The sequence below is a fragment of the Dermacentor andersoni genome, chromosome 3 (genome assembly GCF_023375885.2).
Source record: "Dermacentor andersoni chromosome 3, qqDerAnde1_hic_scaffold, whole genome shotgun sequence".
NCBI lineage: Eukaryota > Metazoa > Arthropoda > Arachnida > Ixodida > Ixodidae > Dermacentor > Dermacentor andersoni.
Window position 1 is genome coordinate 236,832,549 of NC_092816.1, and position 23,177 is coordinate 236,855,725.

Sequence of the window (23,177 nt, forward strand, 5' to 3'; positions counted from 1 at the left end):
GCCCATTTCTTTTTCTTGATTTCAACTAAGATATCATTAACTGGCGTTTGTTCCCTCACCCAATCTGCTCTTTTCTTATCCATTAACGTTACACCTATCATTCTTCTTTCCATAGCTCATTGCGTCGTCCTCAATTTAAGTAGAACTCTTTTTGTAAGCCTCCAGGTTTCTGCCCCGTACGTGAGTACTGGTAAGACACAGCTGTTGTAAACTTTTCTCTTGAGGGATAATGGGATAATGATACATACATGATTCATACAAACCCTTAAAGAGCACTACAGAGAAAATAATTATTTGAGCTGCATTAGTAAATTACTCTACCACGAAACCAAAAAACTATAGTTACCAAGCGAGGAGGCTTCATATGCCAAAAAATACAGGATGAAAGATGGACGGTGAAACCACAACAAAGTTGCCGCACCAGCTTGCCGTGATGACTTCAATTTTAACGCAGCCTGCTAGGAGTCTAATTAATTTGACTTTGGCAAATATTGATAACATTGCATTATAAATGAGCCAGAAACTGAACTTAGCAAGTTTTAAGAAAGTGAACTGAACCGCAATAGCCAGAATACAAGAAAATACTCTGGAATGCATTACGTGCCCCTAACATGCCGGCAGTGAAATCCTGGCACAAAATTTCAAAAATTGAATTTTTACCGTCATTTTCTCTCTATATAACTAAAGTCTTATTACAAGATTTAGTAGAGCAAGCGTCCTCGGAGAATACTTAATCCATCTAAAATAATTTAGTGTATCTTTTTAGCATTATTTTAAAGCGAAATTTGCAAACTTGTTTACCGACTCATGTGACCATAGTCATCCTATACGCATTCAAACTGTGCGCTTATCCTTGGCCTCGTTTAAAGTACCTTGGTATTCCATGCAACATAAAACTGAATAACAGGAGTCACTGTTAAGGGAGGAACAAATGGGATGCTCTGTGTGTGACGCAACAGCAGAGATTTAAAGGGACTGACAACGAATTTCTAAGGAGCCGGGTCATTTGTGGCATAATTAAATGCTCATTCTCGGAAGTAGTTATACTTGCAACGGTTCCAATATCACGTACAAATTTCTTCAGCAAAATTTTTTGATCAGGATTGCCCCTGCCGCCCAAAAATAAGAACCCCTAGGTCAGCAACACAGAAGTGAAACCAATGCGTATAGCCTACTTCACTAATTGTAAAAGCAGAATGATGGGTAGCTTTCGCAGGAACGAGTTCAACTTTAATTAACCATTTGCAAAAACCCCCTTGGAAAATTAAATGCTACCATAATATGCTGCTGCATCTGTGGTGCCCTATTTCGGCTATGAAGTGGTCGAGGATAAATTTTTCTTGGGTAAGTTCATGCTTACTTAACATCTTGCTGTCTAGCGCTAGAAACTCGAAAAAAAATAGGACAGTGAGAGGCAAAAGTAATAGAAAGACGAGCGCAACACTTACAACTGTTTGTTCCAAAAAACAGAGCGTCCCGTATATACACAAAAACGCACATGCGCAATCACATAAAACAAGCAAAGGACGTCAGTCAGCCGAAGACATTGTCATCAATTTTTATACGCTTAGCAATCTGAATTCCGAATCATAAAGCGTAACAGAAGTTTGACTCACGCAGGTTGACCAGTGGTATGGATATGGAAGGCCTCTAACAGTTCACGTGCAGTTTTGTCTTTGCTTCTAGCTACGATCCTGTCGTTAAAGAACAGTGGTCAGTCGCATCTTTCTTTCAAATACTTGCGCGCTCTCTCATTCGGTTGTTGCCGCAACACCCAGTTTGCCCAATTTAGCACTTGCCACAGCTGAGCGGAATCAGGTAAACCACTCCAATGGAGCAATGCACGTAACACTTAACGAGCTGTACTGTACACCCATTCATAGGGCCACCCATGATTCGGGGGCAGAGACGGGCTAGTTTCTTCTGGAGGGAGAAGACCGCTGGTACTCCATACCTATACGCCACTTTCTTGAGACTGTGGCTAACCCCGTGAAGGTACCTTCACAGAATAAGGCCAGAAAATTTTCTGGCCTGATTGGAAGGCTGTCTCAAAAGCATTTTTATTCTTTTTGACAATCAACTGTACTTACAGTTCAATGTACTCACGTAGCGCCTCTGCTACGTGAGCTATTTCTTTTTGAAATAGATATAACCCTCCGCAACTGCTTTAAGAACACGCACGTAATAATGGTCTTTAAATTAAGACGATATTGTAGTAATTTTGGACAAACAGTGCTCTTAAACTGACAATAATAAAATCAGCATAGTTTAAAAGCTTTTTAAACATCCTGACAAGGGCCTGTGTTTTACCGTTTTACCCATGAGATTCCGCTGGAGAACGAGCTGCAGTTTTGAGATTTAAATAGGATGTTTTTAAAAGACCATTTTTGTAGGTGCTACTAATGCTCAAAAAGGAGCTGTTACCATACGATTCCGCCCACTCGAAAATTGTAAAACGAGGGATCGCAACCACCTGCCTGGGGTCTGCGCTTAAAGTATGTGTGTTCGTAGGATAAAGACGAGTTCTGAAAATCAGATCGAGCGGCGTATAAAAGCCGGCTACCCTCGCAGTAGCCGGCTTTTAAAAGCCGGCTAACCTCGCTAGGTGTTCACGTCAGCAGGGGAACATTTCTCCGGAAGCTGAAAGGCAACAAAAAGCCTAAGGAGAGCAACGATGTTTAGCGTAGCACTCGAAAAAAGGCACAAATGATCCTGTACCTTCACAGGGTTAGCCAAAATCTCAAGAAAGTGGCGAACAGGTATGGAGTACTTGTGGTTTTCTTCGCCCGAACAAGATGGCCCATCCCTGCCCCCGAATCACGGGTGGTGCTACGAACGGGTGTGCAGTAGAGCATGTTAGATGTTACGTGCATTGCTCCACTGGAGTGGTTTACTTGATTGCGCTCAGCTGTGGCAAGTGCTACATTGTGCAAACTAGGCATTGCGCCAACGAGTGAATGGGAGAGCATGCAAATATTGACGCAGCCTAGTAGGAAACGGGAAAGCCGGCGTAGAGGACGTATGAAAGCACTTCATCAGAGCAGTCAACGAGACGTCGTTGTCGTCTCTATTTTTCCACTCGCGCGCTACTTCAGCGTCGTTCTCATCGCCTGGCGCATACCCGCGGCGACCAATAGGATGTGGCATTTGCCCCCCCCCCCCCCCCTTTGCAAAAAAAAAAGGCGTCATCCCGATGCACCAACCGCCGAAGGCTGTGCACAGACTGTGCAAAGTTGAGGTCATGAGGAAATGTATGGCTTCATACGAAGCACGTGCACAACCTCGGGCAGATGCCGCCGGCGTTTGGAGCAGTTATGGCTGTCGGGGACAACTTCATAATTCACATCGCTGATGCGGCGCAGAACTGTGGGCGGGCTGAAGAATCTTCGCAGGAGCTTCTGAGACAGCCCCCGCCGTCGAATCGGAGTCCAGACCCACACCTTCTCACCGACGTTGTATGTGACGGGTCTGTGCCGAAGATTGTAGTGTAGGGAGTCGTATTCCTGTTGTTTTTGGATTCGCAAACGCGCAAGCTGCCTGGCTTCCTCTGCGCGTTGCGTAAACTCCTCGGCACCAGTCCCGTCGTCACCGCACTCGTGTGGCAGCATTCCGTCCAACATTGTTCTCACTTCGCGTCGGCAAACGAGGTTGAAAGGCGTCACGCGTGTTGTCTCTTGGCGAGCCGTGTTATACGCAAATGTAGCATATGGTAAAATCTCGTCCGAGTTCTTGTGGTCGACGTCGATGTACCTCCTCATCATGTCTGCCAGAGCCTTATTCATACGTTCTGTCAGCCCATTGGTTTGGGGATGATAAGCCGTGGTCTTTCGGTGAGTGGTACCACTCAGTCGCAACACGGTATCGAGAAGTGCAGCCGTGAACGCAGATCATCTGTCTGTTATGACCACTGCGGGAGCGCCATGCGTTAGGATGACGGCTTCGACGAAAAATCGCGCTGCTTCGGCGGCTGTTCCCCGTTGGATAGCACCTGTTTCGGCGTATCGAGTAAGATAATGCATGACGACGATTATCCATCTATTTGCGGCAGTAGACAGTGGAAACGGACCTAAAAGGTCCATGCCAACTGAACAGGATGCAGCAGTCCAGCTGGCTTACCGGGTACGGCTTTGTGGCGCTGGCAATCCAGGCATGTCTCTGTGTAACGTTTCACGATCGACGCAAGTCTTGGCCAATAGTACTTTAGCCTAATTCTTGCCAATGTGCGGATGTATCCCAAGTGACCAGCGGTCGGCTCGTTGTGACAGGCATGTAGGACTTCGTCGCGAAGAGATGCGGGAATGACGAGTAGGTAGCTGCTGCCATTAGGTGAAAAGTTCTTTTTATAGAAAACGTCGTGGCGTAAGCAAAACGGAGGCGGCCCTCTCGCGAATAACCTCTGCACGCTGCTTGTTTTTCCCTCTAAGTAATCGTAAAGAGGAACCAGTTCTGCATCCTCGCGTTGGTGGCATGAAACGTCGACAGTATCTATCACGCCTAGAAAACCCGCGTCATCATCGTCGTAGACTGCAGTCTCAACAGGAGACCGAGAGAGGCAGTCGGCGTCGGTGTGTTGCTTCCCCGATTTGTACAGAACCGTGAAGTCGAACTCTTGGAGCCGAAGACTCCAGCGCGTAAACCGACCAGCTGGATCTTTTAAATTAGTCAGCCAGCAAAGTGCATGATGATTACTGACAACGGTGAAACTCCGACCATACAATTATGGCCGAAATTTCAGGACGGCCCACACCAGTGCGAGACATTCTTTTTCTGTAGTGGTGTAGTTAGCCTTTGTCCTTGATAGCGTCCTGCTGGCGTAAGCAATCATTCTTTCGGTGCCGTCCTGCCGCTGTACAAGCACTGCACCAAGTCCGACATTACTAGCGTCGGTATGAAGAATCGTAGGAGCGTCTTCATCAAAGTGTGCGAGGACGGGAGGCGTCTGCAGCCGTTGCCGTAGGTTGTGAAATGCCCCTTGTTGGTCTTCACCCCACACGAAGGGGACATCTTCTCTGGTGAGATGTGGTAATGGCCATGCGATGCGTGAAAATTCCGCAATAAACCGTCGGTAGTAGGCGCAAAGGCCCAGAAAACGTCGCACGACCTTTTTTGTCTGATGGCGTTGGGAAATTAGCAACGGCAGAGATTTTATCAGGGTCAGGTCGGACACCTTCACGACTAACAACGTGACCGAGAAATTGAAGTTCTTCAAAGCCAAAATGGCACTTTTCAGGTTTGAAAGTTAGACCAGCTGAGCGTATTGCTTCAAAGACCGTCTTTAGTCTCCGTAAGTGTTCCTCGAACGTGACGGAGAAAACAATCACGTCGTCGAGGTACACCAGACAGGTTTGCCATTTGGGGCCTGAGAGTACCGTGTCCATTAGTCGCTGAAACGTTGCTGGCGCAGAACACAAACCGAAGGGGAGAACCTGAAATTCATAAAGTCCGTCGGGCGTCACAAAAGCGGTCTTCTCGCGGTCTCTCTCATCAACTATTTGCCAGTAGCCGCTTTTCAAGTCCATCGACGAAAAGTAACGTGCGTTTCGTAGCCTGTCCAGTGAATCGTCGATACGCGGCAGCGGATAAACGTCTTTCTTTGTGATCTGGTTGAGTTTTCGATAGTCGACGCAGAAGCGCAGGCTACCGTCCTTCTTTTTCACCAACACGACAGGCGATGCCCAAGGACTCTTAGATGGCCGAATAACCCCGTCCTCAAGCATCGTCTTCTCTTGGGTTTGTATCGCCTCGCGCTCTTTTGGTGCTACACGATAAGGATTCTGCCGAATTGTTCTGGCGTCGGCTTCGGCAACAATACGGTGCTTAGTGAGCGGCGTCTGGCTGACTCGTGACGTAGATGAAAAGCAGCTCTTAAACTCATCGATGAGCTCAAGAAGGCTGTTAAGTTCGACGGGCGATAAGGTGGGATTGATATCAACCACAGGGACAGGCATAGCCACGGTGAACGTCACGTGCTCCACTGAGAGGCAGTCCTCTATTGAGGTAAATTCGTCGAAGTAAGCAACAGCCGTGCCTTTAACAATGTGTCGACGTTCCCTGGTAAAATTCGTCAGCAGGAGTTCAGCACGTCCATCGTGTACGTTAATTACGGCCCTGGCGATGGTAATGCCTTGACTCAGTACCAGTGTGTCGATGTGTTCAGCGACGCCAGTCCCAGTGTTCAAGTTGTCGCAGATTACAGGCACGAGGCAACAGCTTCGCGGCGGAAGCATGACGTCGTCGTAGGCGATACGTAAGCGGGGTCGCTGGTGTTGCTGCGGGGTCGACGTCGTCTGAACTCGTAGAAAATGTGACGACGAGGTCACGGGCATTAATCACTACACTATACTCTTTCAAAAAATCCATCCCCAATATAAGTTCTTTATAACACTCAAAGAGAGTGACGAGGGTGGCGACGAAGGTTGCACCGGCGATTACTATTCTGGCTGTGCATTTTCCAATCGGCGTAATCAACTGGCCGCCGGCAGTTCTGATGTTGGGCCCGGTCCACGGCATCTTCACTTTTCGCAGCCTGTCGGCCAGCTTTTGACTGATTATCGAAAAATGGGCCACTTCGTGGCCGTCAATGCAAACGACAAGGTTTGCGCTGACGTCGTTGGTTACAGGGGGTGTGGTTGGATTCGTCGGAATTTTAGAGTCGTCGGTCGTCGATGATGGGGGCTGTAGGAAAGCTAGATGGTTTGCAACCTCACCCCCGAAGGTCGCTGCCTCTAGTTTCCCAGGCGCGGGCTAGGGGACCTGCCCTAGAGGCGTCAGAAAAATCGCGATGGGTCGGTGGGGCGTAACGAGCCGGAGAAGGGAAACGCGATGGAGGCGTCGCTGAACATCCCGGCCGAAAGTTTGCAGAATTTTCGTCGACGGTACGTGTAGCATCAAAGGAGTTTTGTAATTGTAGTTGGGAAGCTTTGGATACCCAACTGCGCGGTAGTGGCACGCGCGGTAAACATGTCTTGCTTCGCCGCAATGAAAGCATGGCAGCCGGCGGTCAGCGGTGCGCCACAAATCGGTCTTTCGAAGCGGGTAGCCGGCAGGGAATTTGGCGTAAGACCGTGGCGCAGTGACCGGCTGGCGGCAATACGGCGTAACTGGCGGCGGCTGTGAATGTCGAAAATAGGGCGTCGGGGGTGGCGTTGATGGTTATGTCGTACTGGTTGATGGTGTGAGCAGCATCAAAGTGGCGGGAGGTGGATGACAGACAGCTTCCGCGTAGGTCAATCGTCGCGGTACTGCCTGCCATTCGGGCGACGAAAAGGCCTGTCGAACTTCCTCCCGAATGATATCAGTGACAGAAGCCAGCGCTGGTGCCATAGGAAAAATCCCGAGCTGCCGGACCTCCTCTCGCACAATCTCTCGGATGACTGCACGCAGAGACGTGCCGCCGCTCTCAGGTAGAATTGAAGCATTCACCGGCGATCTCTTGCGATCATATTGGCGGTATCGTTGCTGTAGTACTCGTTCTATAGCGGTAGCCTCCTTTGTGAATTCGGCAACTGTCATCGCTGGGTTCCTCACGAGTCCGGCAAACAGTTCCTCCTTCACTCCGCGCAAGAGATAGCTTCTTTTCTTCGGCCATGTCAGGGTCTGCTCTGCGGAAAAGGCGGGCCATGTCTTCTGCAAACATGGCAACGCTCTCGTTTGGTTTTTGAATACGGGCTTCGAGTAGGCGCTGCGCGTTGTCTCTTCTGTCGGTACTAGTGAACTTGTCTAGCAGCTGGGTGCGGAAGGCATACCATATGGTCAAACTTCTCTACCGGTTCACAAACCACGTCCCCGCACTGTCTTGAAGCGCAATAAAGACATTAGACAGCTTTTGCTGGGAGCCCCAGTCATTATAACTGGCGACGCGCTCAAATTGGTCCAGCCAATCTTGGACATCTTCAAAAGCGTCGCCATGGAAACTTTCTGGTATCTTAGGATTCTGCAGGTTCACCTGCAGTGGAGTTGCAGTAGCCATGGCGGAAGTAGGTAGGCGCGTTCCAGCAGGTTCCTGCAAAGGGTTCAACTCGGGCGTCAGGCCTAGCAGACGGCGACTGTACCGGTGAACAGGAGTTTCGACGAACGAAGGTGATTCCGCTTTCGAGGTATGGCTCCGCGAAGGGGTGCCGAGCATGAGGCAGTCCTACCCCGCACCTCCACCAGTGTCGCAGCCTAGTAGGAGACGGGAAAGCCGGCGTAGAGGACGTATGAAAGCACTTTATCGGAGCAGTCAACGCGACGTCGTTGTCGTTGTTGTTGTTGTTGTCCTGAGTGGCCGTGGCACATACCCACAGTGGGGGATTGGCCAAGAATCGGGCGGTTTAATTAGGTGCCTAAAAATAATAATGATAACAAGGGAGTTAACAATTTGGGCGTGTGAGCCTAAAAGTAAACGTTTTGTGTCTGGAGAAAAAAATAGATAATCAGATGAAAACCGGGTATAAAATAATAATAATAACAATAATAATTACTAATAGATAAGAAATAAAAGAAAGCTATGGTAGGGAGGGAGAACGATCAATCTAGCATGGAAATCGATTGGTTTCAATTAGGTAATTTTGGATCGCCAAGCAAACATTTCTGTGGCTGAACCCAACAATGGTGGCTCCAAAAGATAGGATCACAGGCACTGATAAAGTTAGACCAATAGAGCGAAGCGGCATTTCGAGTAGTCGTTTTCTTATAATAGAAAAACGTCTGCAAGACAACAAGAAATGGTCGATTGTCTCCGCTTCGCCACAGAATGAGCATAATGGTGAGGGGACCAGACCAGACCTGTGGAGGTAGAAGTTCAATGCAGGTATACGACAGCGCAGCTTCGTGATGGACACTTCAATTTTCCGTGTTCGGCAAAAATCTCTGTTCCAAGGGTGCAGGAGATGTCCGTAATCCTCAGAGTTAGTAATTGCGGAGCCTGATACGGACTGTATAATGATACTCCTGCGAAATCTAGCTGCAGTAACATAAGCAGTCAAACGGCAGCAAGGAAGAATCGGGCCACTTATCGATACCTTGGCTAGAGAGTCTGCAATTTCATTAATGATTAGTCCTTTATGGCCAGGCACCCAAATCAAACGCACGCTTCTCAAGTAACCAGGTACCAATGATTGAAATGTCCTCATCACGCGAGAATCACTAGAAGTAGTAAGGGATGAGCACAATGATAAAGAATCAGTGACTATCACGGCTGACGTAATTGATGGTCCTAATTTGCGTAATGCCAGCACCACGGCCATGAATTCAGCTAAAAAAATCGGTATGAAATCTGGCAGCCGAAGAGAAAATGTCCAATCGAGAATCGGGGAAAATATTCCTTCACCTGACTTTTCTTCACATTGTGAAGCATCTGTAGCAATTACAACGTTTGTTTGAAGGTATTTCAGATGATCTTGTAATATACCGTCTAGAATACGGTGTGGAAGTAATTTTGCATTATTAGGAAAGATGTCATCAAATTGAATATCCGTGGCAACAGCTCTGTCGGTAATAGGAAGTACATCGCATATGCGCACGCCCAAAGAGTCAAGTAATTGTTGCACGAATATAATTTGCGGTTTATGCAGTCCCGGCCAGATGACACCAAAAAACAACGCAGGTTGTGAAATAAAGACTATTTGGGGATGACGCAGTGGTGATTCGTAAATCCTTAAGAACGTCTGCACCGTCAAAAGCCGGAACCTGCACGAAAGTGGCGGAACACGGGATTCTAGATAAAGAATAGAATTTGCAACAAATTTAGGAAGACCTAAACACAGACGTAATGCTTCTCTTTCTAAGAGGATTAGAGGACGGGACATGTAGGCTGGAGCTCCAGAGAAGAGCACGCAACCAAATTCTAATACAGGGCGAACGTACATACGCCTCTCTGTTTTTCCACTCGCGCGCTACTTCAGCGTCGTTGTCATCGCCTGGCACATACCCGCGGCGACCATATAGGATGTGGCAATATTTTAAAGAAAGCTAAGACTGCGCACCTGTCTGCACATTGCAGGTCTTGTCGCGACTGTGAAACATGGTGTTTTTATGTCAGGATCCTAGGCAAAAGCAAAAACATAACCCCACGTGAACTGTTAGACGCCCTCCATATCCATACCATTGGTCTAGCTTGCATGAGTCAGACTTCTGTTACGCTTTTTGATTCGAAATTCAGATTGCTAAGCACGTAAAAATTGATGACAATGCCTTCGGCTGTTTGATGTCCTTTGCTTGTTTTATGCATTTGGACAGGTGCATCTTTGTTTATGCATAAGATTCTCTCTTTTTTCGGAATCAACACTTCTAAGTTTAGCGGTCGTCTTTCCTTTTCTTTCGCCTCTGTCTTCTTTTATTCAAGTTTTTTGCGCTAAAAAGCAACACGCAAGTTCTCACAGTGCCACTATGGTCTCCGAGAATGGGCTACAGCATGCACCACCCTGCTTCAGAACCTGTGACGACATTTTTCTGCTCCTAGGAATTTAAGATTTCGCTGCGTTTTGCAAATTACAGAAAAAAGGTCACATAATTGGGCATCATCATCAGCATCATAATTGGGAATACATCTATTTAGGACAGGTAGTGACTGCGGATCCGGAAAGTGAGACGGAAATAATCAGAAGAATAAGAATGGGCTGGGGTGCGCTTGGCAGGCATTCTCAGATCATGAACAGCAGGTTGCCATTATTCCTCAAGAGAAAAGTTTATAACAGCTGTGTCTTACCAGTACTCACGTACGGGGCAGAAACCTGGAGGCATACGAAAAGAGTTCTAGTTAAATTGAGGACGACGCAACGAGCTATGGAAAGAAGAATGATAGGTGTAACGTTAAGGGATAAGAAAAGAGCAGATTGGGTGAGGGAACAAACGCGAGTTAATGATATCTTAATTGAAATCAAGAAAAAGAAATGGGCATGGGCAGGACACGTAATGAGGAGGGAAGATAACCGATGGTCATTAAGAGTTACGGAATGAATTCCAAGGGAAGGAAACCGTAGCAGAGGGCGGCAGAAAGTTAGGTGGGCGGATGAGATTAAGAAGTTTGCAGGGACAACATGGCCACAATTAGTACATGACCAGGGTTGTTGGAGAAGTATGGGAGAGGCCTTTGCCCTGCAGTGGGCGTAACCAGGCTGATCATGATGATGAATTGGGCATCCTATTTTTTGTTATGCTTTTGCCACATGAGGGTGCCAAAGGTCATTTTTCACTACTTGTCAAGTATCAAAAATACAAATCCTTGTCTAATGAGAAAACAGTGCTCGTTTCAGACAATATGAGACGCAATTTTTTCATCAGCGAGGCTATCTCTATTTACGTCCTGAATGGTTGTCTTTCCCTTTGAGAGAAAAGTGGTTTCATGGCCTAAATGGAAAAAGAAACGAAACCTTTGGATGGGGCGCAGTATGGTACTACGTGAAATCTTAACAAGTGCCTATTCAATCTGTAGTTATCCCAGAAGCTAGCTAATGACATAGAGCTCCCTTTGTGCCAAAATGGTGTGTCTACGACAAAAGGGGCTAAGGCTAGAAGTTAGGCAGTCACACACATTTTATTCGTCAAATTAAAGCGTGTTATGACCTTTGTTTGCCACTTTTATTAGCATGGTTGACACAACACGTTATATTATTTTTTAAGAAAGCATGGCTTGAGCACGGCGTGCCCAACCACTTTTGTTAGTTAAGGAAATATTGTTTCTGGTCCTTTTTAGGGGACTGGTTATACATTATTCACAGCACAATACGTTGCTTTCCTAAGAATGTCAGAGACAATTGCATATTTTATGTTGACCATATTAACATGCGCGCAGTGTACAGCATTGCTTTAAGGGTACTGTTGTAGCGGATGGCAGAGTGATGGAGACGATCCAAGAGTGCGTACCGCACTGTTTTATTTCAGTGACAGCGAACTATATATATAGGCTGCTTGCCGTAACATAAAAAAAAACGAATCATGTTTGACACGTGTGGCACAGCACTTCATATCACTTGTCCCTTTCTTTTAAAACTGCAGTCTTTGCGCGGGTCTTCGTTGTCGGGTAGACCTCCTGTAAGACCGGCGGACTTGGGGGACAGAGAGCCTGTTCGGCTGGGAGGGACGTTGGAGGTGTTGCCGAAGGAACAGGCGCAGCGCCAGTTAGTTCTGGAGTGGCCAGGCTGCACCGGCCTTCTGGCGATGACGTGGGCCGATTCTTGTTTTCCAGGCTGGGTTGAAGCGAGTCGGGAGCCTCCGCTTTTGGGGTCACGGGTGACACAGGCACGTGACGGAAAATTTGGTCGAAGTGACGTCTGGCTAGGCCATCTGGAGTGTAGACCGTTACCAGCCGTGAACCCTCTATGCTCTTGACGATGCCTGGACGCCAACGCTTCCCTTGGCTAAAGTCGCGCACCCACACCTGGTCGCCGGGCTGGAATCTGGGAGGCTGCGAGTAACTTCGAGGTAGAGAAGGGACGCAAGTATCCAAGCGCGGACGAATTTGGTAGTTCAGCAGCATCTCTGAAGGAGACTTGCCGCATGCTAGTGGGGTACGTCGATAGCCTAGGAGCACTCGCGCTAGTTTTGTTTCGAGATCGTTCACCATCGAGTGCTTAAGAAGGTCATCCTTTATTGTGCTGACCGCACGCTCTGCCAGACCATTAGATTGTGGGTGGTACGGCGCACTACGTAGATGAGTTATGTTGTTGACAGTCGTGAACTGGGAAAACTGCTGACTTGCAAACTGAGGCCCGTTATCTGATACAACTGTTTGCGGCAAGCCAAAACGCACAAACAATTCTCAAAGCCGCGCGATTGTGACTTCTGTGGTCGCCGACTTGACGGCAAGTGCCTCAATTCATTTAGTATGCGAGTCGACGACTATCAACAGCATGCGTCCCTCTATCGATCCGGCATAATCAATGTGACGCCTTGACCATTTGGTTCCCGTTTCTGGCCAACAGATAGGAACCTGTCGATGGGGCATTGGCTGAGCTTGTACACATGAGATGCACGAACGTGCAAGGCTTTCGATCTCACCATCCAACCCAGGCCACCAGAACAGCGTCCGAGCCAGTCTTTTCATCGCAGATGCACCCTGGTGTGACCGATGTAGCTTAGCGAGCATGGAGACTCGCGCTTTGCGTGGTACGACGATGCGATGACCCCAGTAGAGCAGGCCTTCTACACTTGACAGCTCCAGTCTTCTGGAAAAATAAGGTTGAAGGTGATTGTGATACGGTGACAAGCGTTTAGGCCACAAAGTGCTGCACAACGCTAAGGTTTTCATCTCCGTTCGTCAGCGCCCGTATGGCATCCGCTGCCACGAACGAGCTGTCAAGGGTCTCCGAGGACAACACGTATTTTGGTAAGGTGCCCGATCGACAAACGTCTGTTATCGGCACGGGCAAGCGGCTGAGTGCGTCCGCGTTGGCCTTTTCCTTGCCGGCCTTGTACTCTATGCGGTAGCTATACTGGCTTAGCAACAGAGCCCATCTCTGAATACGTGCCAACGCCATTGGGGGCACAGGTCGATCTTCTCGTAGAAGTCCCTCCAGTGCTTGGTGATCCGTGACTAATATAAACTTGCGGTCCAGCAGGTAGTCTCGAAACTTTGTTACACCGAATAGCAGTGCGAGCGCTTCCTTCTCGAGCTGAGAATAATTCTTGTCGGCAATGGGCTTATCCAATTTTCCAATTCGGTGCGAGATTACGACACCTAAACCCGAAGGTGACGCATCGCATTCCAAACGCACTGGATGGTTGGTATCGAAATACGTCAGAACAGGCGAACTCAGAAGTGTTTGTTTAGCCTTGAGATATGAATTTTCCTGCACCACTCCCCAGTGCCATTTATGCTCTTGTTCAAGCAGAAGATACAACGGGGCCAGCATCGTTGACATGTGTGGCAAGAAACGGTGATAATAAGTCAACAGACCCAAAAACGAGCGCAGTTCGCTCACATTCGTAGGCCGTGGCGAGTCGCGTATTGCTGCTAGGTTCTTCTCAAGTGGATGTCAGCCATCTTTGTCAATGCGATGGCCCAGGTAGACGATTGAGTCTTTGCAAAAATGGCATTTTTCGGCCTTCAGCTTGATACCATTTTCTTGAAGCCTGCGCAAAACGTCCCGAAGCACTGAGCCAATATCGTCTTGACGTTCCGCTATCAATACATCGTCCAAATACAGCTGCGCGGCTGGAAGACCGGTCAGGACCGTTTCCATGCGCCGCTGAAGAATCGCGGGAGCCGAGGCAACTCCAAACGGAAGACGGTTATAGCAGAATAACCCCTTGTAAGTGTTTATCACAGCCAAGCTCCTCGCCTCCTCATCCAATGGGAGTTGGTTATATGCATCCTTAAGGTCCAGTGCTGTGAAAAATGATCCCCCACGTAGTGACGCGAAAATGTTTTCCATGTTTGGTAAAGGGTACTGCTTAGTTATGCACGCAGCATTGATTGTGGTTTTGAAATCGCCGCAGATGCGAAGGGACCCGTGTTTCTTCAGTACTGGTACGATTGGCGCCGCCCACTCAGAATGTGCTATGGGCGATAATATGCCTTGCGCTACTAAACGGTCCAGCTCAGTTTCCACTTTTTCACGAAGAGCATAAGGAATTGACCGCGCCTTGTGGAACTTCGGTTGGGCGCCTTCTCGAATGTGGAATTTCACAGGTGGCCCCTGAATGTTTCCAAGTCCTGGCTCAAAAAGGGCAGGAAACTCGGTCCTGAGGCTGTCGGGATCTGCTGACGTCGATTGAACCGTAGCGAGAAACCCGGACGGCAAAAGCGAGAACGCTTGGATCAAGTCCCTTCCGCAGAGGCTGGGACCCGAGCAACCTGTAACTATCAGTGTGGCAAGTACAGTCTTCCCCGCAAAATGGGCTTCAAGGTGCAGTTCACCGACAATGGGTAGCTGGCCCAAGTAACAGCTGAGCGTGTGTTTGGATTTCGATAAGCGTGGCCAACTCAGACGGTGCCTTAGATGCACCTCCTGCGGAATGATAGAAAACGGTGATTCCGTGTCAATAATCGTGTTCAAGGGCACGCCACCCCAGCGGATAACTCTGCGGGACGCCTGGAGCAACGATTTCTTTTCCCGTGATTCCTGCAATGTGAAGACTGATGAAATATCGCCTTGCTCCGTTTCGGATACAGCGCTTTCATAAGGAGCTGCGTTAACGACCCCATCGCGTCTACGACCAGCCCGGAGGCCCGATTGGGAGCGCCATTTTCTTGCGAAATGACCAGTATTCCGACAGCGAATACACTGCTCCTTTTTGTGCGGACAGTCGCTTGCTTCGTAAGTAAGTAAGTAAGTAAGTGTTTTTATTTACAGTAAGCAGTATACAAAGCTCACTGCAGGGGCAGGGGCAATCAAGCCTGACAAAGGTCCCTGTCCCTCCGCAGTTCGTGGCAGCTCACATGCTTCGAATTCAACAGAGTCAAAAAAAAAAAGTAGTTTCCGCAGCGTGCGCACTCAGTTTGGCTTTGCTTATCTTTGGTGAAGGTCTGATATCGGCGCGATTTACTCGCTACAGTGCACACCGCAGCCTCATCATCAGGTCTAGCCATGGCGCTTACTTCCAGTGCGGCTGTCTCTGCCGCTATGGCAATCGTTTCAGCTTGGGCAAGTGTGAGCTCAGTTTTTTCAAGCAGCGTCAGCTGCACCGCCCGATTTCGGATGCCACAAACAATGCGGTCCCGTAACAGAGGGTCCAAACTGGTGCCAAAGTGACAATTATCCGCAAGCTTGCGTAGCTCAACAAAATAGTCCCGGACAGATTCGCTTGCAGCCTGATCCCTTGTAAAGAACTTGTAACTTGCGGTAACCTCATTAGTCTTCGGCGCATAGTGGATATTTAGGATGGTAAGTGCGTCCTTGAAACTCAGGTAATTTACTTTCTGGGGGGCGCAGTGTCCAGCAAAAACGCCTACCGTCTTCGTTGACAGTGTCGAAACCAAGAGCGCCCTTTTCTTATCATCTGTATTACTATCATTTGCTTCAAAAAATGCCTCCATTCGAGTCAAGTAAATATCCCACTTATCTTGATTTTCGTCGAAACTTGGGGTACCGAGGTTCGTAGCCAGGGCCATGACCGCCGATGCTCCGTAGACTCGATTACTTTCAGCACCCAGCAAGACTCCCAGCGCTACCGAGACGCCACTGTTCGTGGCGGGGGTTCCGCGGGGTGGTCACCCTCGTCGCCACTGTTGTAGCGGGTGGCAGAGTGACAGAGACAATCCAAGAGCACGTACCGCACTGTTTTATTTCAGTGACAGCGAACTATATATATAGGCTGTTTGCCTATGACGTAGCATAAGAAGAACGAATCATGTTTGACACTTGTGGCACAGCACTTCATATCAGGTACCACTATCTATTCAGGCACACATAAGCCAAGTTCTGCAGTCAACCTCATAACCAAGTCTCTATAAGTCATGCATATTGGCAATTAGACAGAATAATAAGAGGGAAAGCTGAGGGGGATGCTCCTGTTATAAGAGAAGCAAAAGCAGAGTTGAAGCTTTATCCTGTGTCATATGGGAAAGAGCCGAGCACACCCAGCTTTCGGTTTCATTCTCACTTGTGGTCAATGCAACAGGCTGACTGACATGCGTAACCAGCAGTTTGTAGTACCACATTTTCATACAAAAGGATAGGCAGTTGGGCGAGTTGGTACGGTTACATGGTCTTGGCTTGTAGCGCGAAGTGAACACGGACACGTCCTGTCTGCTCCTTTCTGTGTCCGTGTTCACTTCGCGCTACAAGCCAAGACCATGTTCACATTTTCATAACCTGCAACTTTCTTTACATCTGAAGAGATCAGCCTCAAGCTCCATGCTGCGCTGCACTCGAGAAGCATTCTAAACTGGCAACATTTATATATTATGCTGCATGGTATTTTGCACGCTTCAGGAATTTACTTACTTATCATACACATAGCTCATAGGCTTCAGTTCGAGTATTGCGTTAGGTGGCAGGAAAAAAAATCCTGAACTAACAAGGAGAACATTCCAGCAGAACTTTTTGTTCGGCTAGTTGGTGCATGTTACTGAAGTACTATAGCACCAAACAGACGACAAGTTGTCATCTGTTTGGCAAACAGACGACAAGTTGTCGTCTGTTTGGCGCTATAGTACTTCAATAAGGAGAACATTCAACAACACAAGTCAGACAAAAGAAGAAAAAGTACCATACTCTAATAATGGGACTATGTATCTGGCAGCTGGCTTATAAGAAAGGCAATTAGGAATGTTTTACTACTGGTAGCACTTTAGGAGATGAAATGTAGAATTCCAAGCTTCATACACTTCTAAGCCACCTTTCGTGGCTTTTCTTTTGTTTTGAAGTCCCTTTCTCTGTAGTATTATAGAAATGAATGCCCCCCTCCAAAAGAAGAGAAAGAAATACATGTAATACACAGTAATGCAATACACAATAATGTGATACACAATAGTGAATACTTAGGAAAATGTAATTAAGAACATAGTCTATCTGGCCACAGATGTTAGAAGTCTACATGACAGCATAATATTAAAGGTGGGCAAAGCTTTTCTGCTTTTGTCGGGCAACCTGTAGCAAGACATAGAGGTAAAAAGATATCCATGCCTCACAACACAGTCCCTAAAAATATCTGTCACAATGCAGTGAGTAGGTATATCATGCACATCTACAATATCCCCTAATTATATTTAACTCAGAGAGGGCTACCTATATAGCTTGATCAAACCGAACGTGGGCCAACTTCTAAATATACGATTCTAGTAGACCGAAAATGGACGTTATGAGTATGGCAGCTACAGCAAAAGTGTTTTAAATTATTGTTGTACATTATGTCATGCCTGCCAACCTGTGAACATAATATTTTGTAAAAATGCTGCAGACACTCAATTCTTCGTTGGGGACATAGCACACATATTTTTAAAGCTTGCTCTCAGCACCTCCGTTGTTGCATACACGCACGCATAATTAATAAGGGAAAATCAGACCTCCACCTGTTCGTAGCAGTTGCTACAAAGGAAACCCGTACGGATTCCTCGAAAGGAAAGCCTCAAAGTTGAAAAACAAAATTGTCCTGGTCTGGGACTCGAACCCGGGACCACCGCCTTTCCGGGACAGCCGCTCTACCATCTGAGCTAACCAGGCGGATAGCAGATGGCCGAGGGAAGTCGAATTTGCGAAGTCGGCTGCCCCGCAAAGGCGGTAGCCCCGGGTTCGAGTACCGGACCAGGACGAATTTTTCTTCACCTGGGAGGCTTTCCTTTTGAGGAACCCATACGGGTTTCCTTTGTAACAAATGCTACGAACGGGTGGATGTCTGATTTTTCCTTTATTAATTTCCTCTCCATCTCATGCGTTTCTGCAGAACTATTACGTTACACACACATTATCAACCATTATTTAACTTGTCATGCAGCACAAAAAGCAGCAGCGAACTTGAAACCAGTAACTGACAAGAATGTTTTTTTAGATGACAGAGCGTTTTCAGTGTGGTTCCTGTTGCCGCTTTAGGCTGCTCCAGGAATTTATCTGACCAAACTTCCCTAAAGGAAGTGCCCCTCTGAGGTTCTCGTTAGAGATATTGCATTGCTAATTATGAGGCAGTACAAGTACCATTACAATTATTTTTACATGCATTTAACAATTTCATGCCACCCATCTCTCAACAGATTTAAAACATCTTAACCAACCCAACTTCATTCTCCTGCTAAAGTGACATTCATAAAATTGTAAAATGAGCCCACATTTGTAAACCCACGAAAAATTCAGGAGTTTACAAATATGGATGATACCAACAAAATATGCAGCTCGTGTAAGTGGCAGCGACTGCTTTGTACGCATCTTGTCACAGCATGCCCATCAGATACTTTGCCGTGCTGTTGAGGCTGCAGAAGTGCCGCAGGTGCATATGTGGAGGTGCCTCTGGTTCACAACATCTTGACATCCCTAAACAATAAGAAATGTTTAATTTATTGCAATCCCTGCTGAAACTGCAAACCTGTGATATCACAAGATCAAGTTATGTTTTGAAAAAGTCTCATACAACCAGTTACATGAAGCTGCATATGGTAGTGCAAATATCCGATTCTTACATCACAGGCGGTTATAGAACACGTAAATCGAACTGTAGCAAACATGAATCTTCTATAAAAAGCTTCACACAAGCGTACATCTGCATAAAGTGAAATGTCAATTCTACTATCAAAAAATTCCTAAGGACATGAAAAGCGTCCCAAAACCTGTCCGAAACGCACTGTCCGAAAGGAAGATGCGCTCAAAATTACAACAGACCACCTCTTTTTCTGGAGAGACAATACAGGAAAGAGAAAGATTTTTTGATTAAAAAGAAACATTGCTGTTGTAACTTCGGTTTCTATGCAAGATCGGAACTTTTTACAAGCACACGAAAACGCACAGGACACTAACCCACGCCCATATGACGACACTCTATAAAGAGAAGAATTTCCATACAAGCTGAAAATCTGGGCATGCGTCGACACAGCAATCGGGTGCTATCTCGCGCAGCTGTTAGCTGTGAAGACAACACATCGACGTAGTACTTCTAGAAATGCCTATACCATTTCTCAATGAAAAATTATGTACACAAACTGTTGCTTTCCTTGTTTGAATTTTTGTGCCCATTTAGATCAAAGAACCACCCGCACTAGCGTGCTTCAAAGGTGAAAGCAAATAAACCACAGATAAAGCTGTTGGCAACATCAATACGTTTTAGGGCAATTTCCATGGTTTTTTCTATATAAATGTGCACTGCGACATGAAGAACAAACATTTGAAAAGCACATTGATAATTCTTGTTTCTTTACTAATCCGGATTCGGTTGTTGTACGGATCTTGCGATACGTACAACAACGCACACTTCTCAAACCATAGACTGGAAGCATGCGCGCAAGCGCCGGACTTACCTTTGTAGGCGTACTCGGGAAACGCTCCTTTTAGTTTCACAGGTGCCGCGGCATCGACTGCACCGACGGTCCTTCCGGCGCACACAATGTTCAATTGCACATCAACTGCAGGACGTCATAGCACAACTTTCACCAAATTCTTCCGTGCAGTGTGATACGATGCGAGACTGCCAGAGGAGGAAATCCTTTTCATGAGCCCGGAACAAAGAAAGAGCGAAGGTTCATATCTACAATATTCGACATCGGCGCACGACACGAAAGACACTGCGAGCTACATTACGCGGTCCCAGTGGTTCTGTGATTATCAATGCATGCAAAATGCACCACAATTTTTGTCGGCACAGCGTGCGCACAATTAAACAACCACATCGGACGGCGTCTATGCAGCGCACACTCACATGTAGCGACAGCTGAAGACGGGAAAATAATATCACCTGTAACTTTACCAGCGCTACCGGTGCCGCCATCTGTAGGCCGCTACCGAAAGCGACCCTGCTTTCGGTGATCTCATGGATGGTGACGGCGTTATACTTCGATGTATTGCGAGTCCTACACCGTCTTGTAGGGCGTGTTTCAGCAACGTTGCTTTTAAGAGAGAGGATAGCAATCTGCATAGCGGCCATATAGATGTCTCAGGACCGGGAATGGGTTTGGAATTCGCAGCATATTGCAGTTTCGTCTGTGAATTTTCCGAGGTGTACCTGTTTTCTGAGGCGTAATTAACGACACATTTGGAGTAGAGTAGTGTCATCGACGCATTGTTTCGCTTTGTTTTTTGTGCGTCGTTTTTCGGCTGTGTACTGTTCAAGAGTAGTGCCCTCCATGCCTCGGACGTTGCCGCCATGGTGGCTTGATTTCTTGCTTTATTGTAAACGTGTTGCTACTCTACGGGTGTCACACGGCGCACTTTTGATCACGATCAGGCCCGATCCAGATCGAAATTCTTGTTTGGGATTAGCTCCATTGCGCAAGCTGCGCGCGGGAGCCAATCACAGTCGAGAATTACGATTTCGATCGGGCTTGATCGCGATTAAATGTTCGTGTGACACAGGCATATCAACGTCGGTACTGTCTGTCGCCGGCGCTTTCGTACACGGGTTGCGTTGTTTGCATGTGTGTGCGTGCATGCGTGACCGCGTGCTGTATGCGTCGTGAGTGTCAGAGCTTTTCAAAAAGTCTACGTTTTAATAATGGACACGGCTTGCGAAATCGCTTTGTTTGTGTGTATGTGCGTGCATGTAGCTTTTTTTGAAAGCTACAATGCCAGCCATTGGTCACGCAATTTCTGTCGAGCTTGGGAATGGCCCCAATTGAGCACTAGGGGCTAAATTGTCAGCATATCGAACAATAAAAAAGCTCCTTCCCAGTTCTATTCAAGCATTAAACTGGTATGCATGATACCATCCAGTATGGTTGCCACAAAGCTCCAGATTAAACCAGCTTTTGTGTGAAACAGGCGCCGCTGTGTGGTGCCAGTGCGTCCAGTATAAACCAGTTTAGTTGCAAACAGGGCTCCTGTCAAGACCTATTTCTATGTAAACTGGTCGTGCCTAAACCTGTTTGCATGCTAAACGGGACCCCGCTCAGACCTGTTCTTTTGTAAACTGGTCCTGTTTATACCTGCTTGCATTCCAAACGGGACCCCGTTCATACCTAGTCGGGTGTAAACTGGTCCTGTTTATGTCTGTTTGTTGCTAAAGAGGTCCCTGTTAATCGCAGTGTAAACCTGTGCAACACAGTTTGAATTTAAATAGGATTTTCCAATTTAAGCAAGCCAAAAACAGTGGAAGAGTGGCACATAAAAAAGTGGAAGGCATGGCTACAAAATCTCGGCCTTTGGGCAGTATTGCCAGTTGATTACTTTTTGTCATACGAGCATGTTTCACGATATTTTGTGTGACTAGGCTTTGGACGTGTCAATACCAATCTGCAACAATGTTTGCTATGATCTGTGTAAGAATTGCTGTTGCCCGTAGATGCCCAACATGTCGGGTGCCAAATTGTACAATACCTTGCAAAAGTGATCTACTGAAAAATACCGCTTTTGCTGTATTTAGCATTTGCAAGAAATTTAGCGGCTGCTGGCACCTACCTTGAAAGGCTTTAGATGGTCTTCGCATGGCCAGGGTCTTCTACTTCTGTGAGTTTGCTTATCTTGAAGTTTCCCCCGGTTTTCACAACTTCAAGTTGACGGGGTCCCTAGTCTCCTTTAACGTGTACCCAATGGACCGACCTTACATAGGGGTTTTTGCATTTCCCTGCTATCGAAATGCAGCCATTGTGGCCGGAATTTATTCCCATGGCCTCCGCCTGAGCAGTGCAATGTCAAAGCCAGTACACTGCAGTATTTACTTTGCTGGCAGAAGGGTTTAGTTTCTGAATAATTTGTTATCTCAATCTGTCGGTGTTGTTTTTAAAGGTATTTAATGCTTGTATTATGTTGCTTCAATACTAGTAATTATGGTTAATCAAGAAGTGTGTTCATCTTTATTCCATAACACTTGTTTCAATAGCCTGCTAATTATGACAGCTTATTCTCCCACAGTAATCCATGTTCCCGTGAAACAGGGATTGGATGAAACCAAATAATTTTCGATAAGATTTGTTCATTATCTAATATGATAGGAATGCTGAACCTTTCTTTTCTTTGTGAACATAAGCAAATTTGCCTATGTATTAGCCTGTTGCATGAGTGAAGATAAATTATTAGCTTTTCTTTTTCAGGTGCCCTGCTCGCTCTCACCCAAGCTACATATTCCAGCGGTCTCAGCATTCCTCTCAGCAGACTGGGTGCATCGAATTACCATTACAAGGTCCAATAAACAGTGCTGAAGACATGTATGACATGCTTTTGCTTAAGCCGGAGGACTTCACGCTTAATGAAAGCTCAAGTGGGCGTACAGAAATACCTACTTCTTAAATTACAAGTACCTGCCAATTCTTTTCCTGACATTTCCGATAACGAAATTGCACTTTACTGTAGATTTGTGAACAAACCATTACAGCAAAAATGTACTGCAGTATGATGAGTACAAGTAATCAAACATTTACTAAACTTGCAAGAGTTGCAGTTGCATACTTTTAGTAAATAAGAAAATGAGGTACCATCTTCTTCAGGGTGCATTTTCTTGTAGGTCATACATAGAGAACATACTTGTGGGTCATACAAAACTCGTTCGTGATGTGTCACATCCGTGTTGGTAGTGCTAATCAATTTATGCCGAAAATTGTGTTCATCTTCGTATCAAGCAATGTACCAGGCAAACCTACATGTGAAAGTGGCATTCTTGTTGCAAACCTAATGCAGACCTAC

At 46.7% G+C, this 23,177-nt stretch overlaps 1 protein-coding gene across 3 annotated transcripts in view; it reads left to right on the top strand.

Annotated features, from left to right (window-relative positions):
• Positions 1-22,874, top strand: part of LOC126537023 (innexin inx2-like) — a 222,172-nt gene extending 199,298 nt beyond the window's left edge. For 2 of the 3 annotated variants that reach the window (XR_008613457.2, XR_008613459.2), the window contains one exon: positions 22,589-22,705. Coding sequence is in view for 1 of the 3 variants with exons in the window: in XM_055073179.2 (XP_054929154.1) it covers positions 22,589-22,784 (196 nt within the window). In the remaining 2 variants the exon portion in view is untranslated. Of the gene's footprint in view, positions 1-22,588 lie in introns of all 3 variants that reach the window. The other variant, XM_055073179.2, reaches the window with a different exon arrangement.
• Positions 22,875-23,177: the final 303 nt, after the last annotated feature.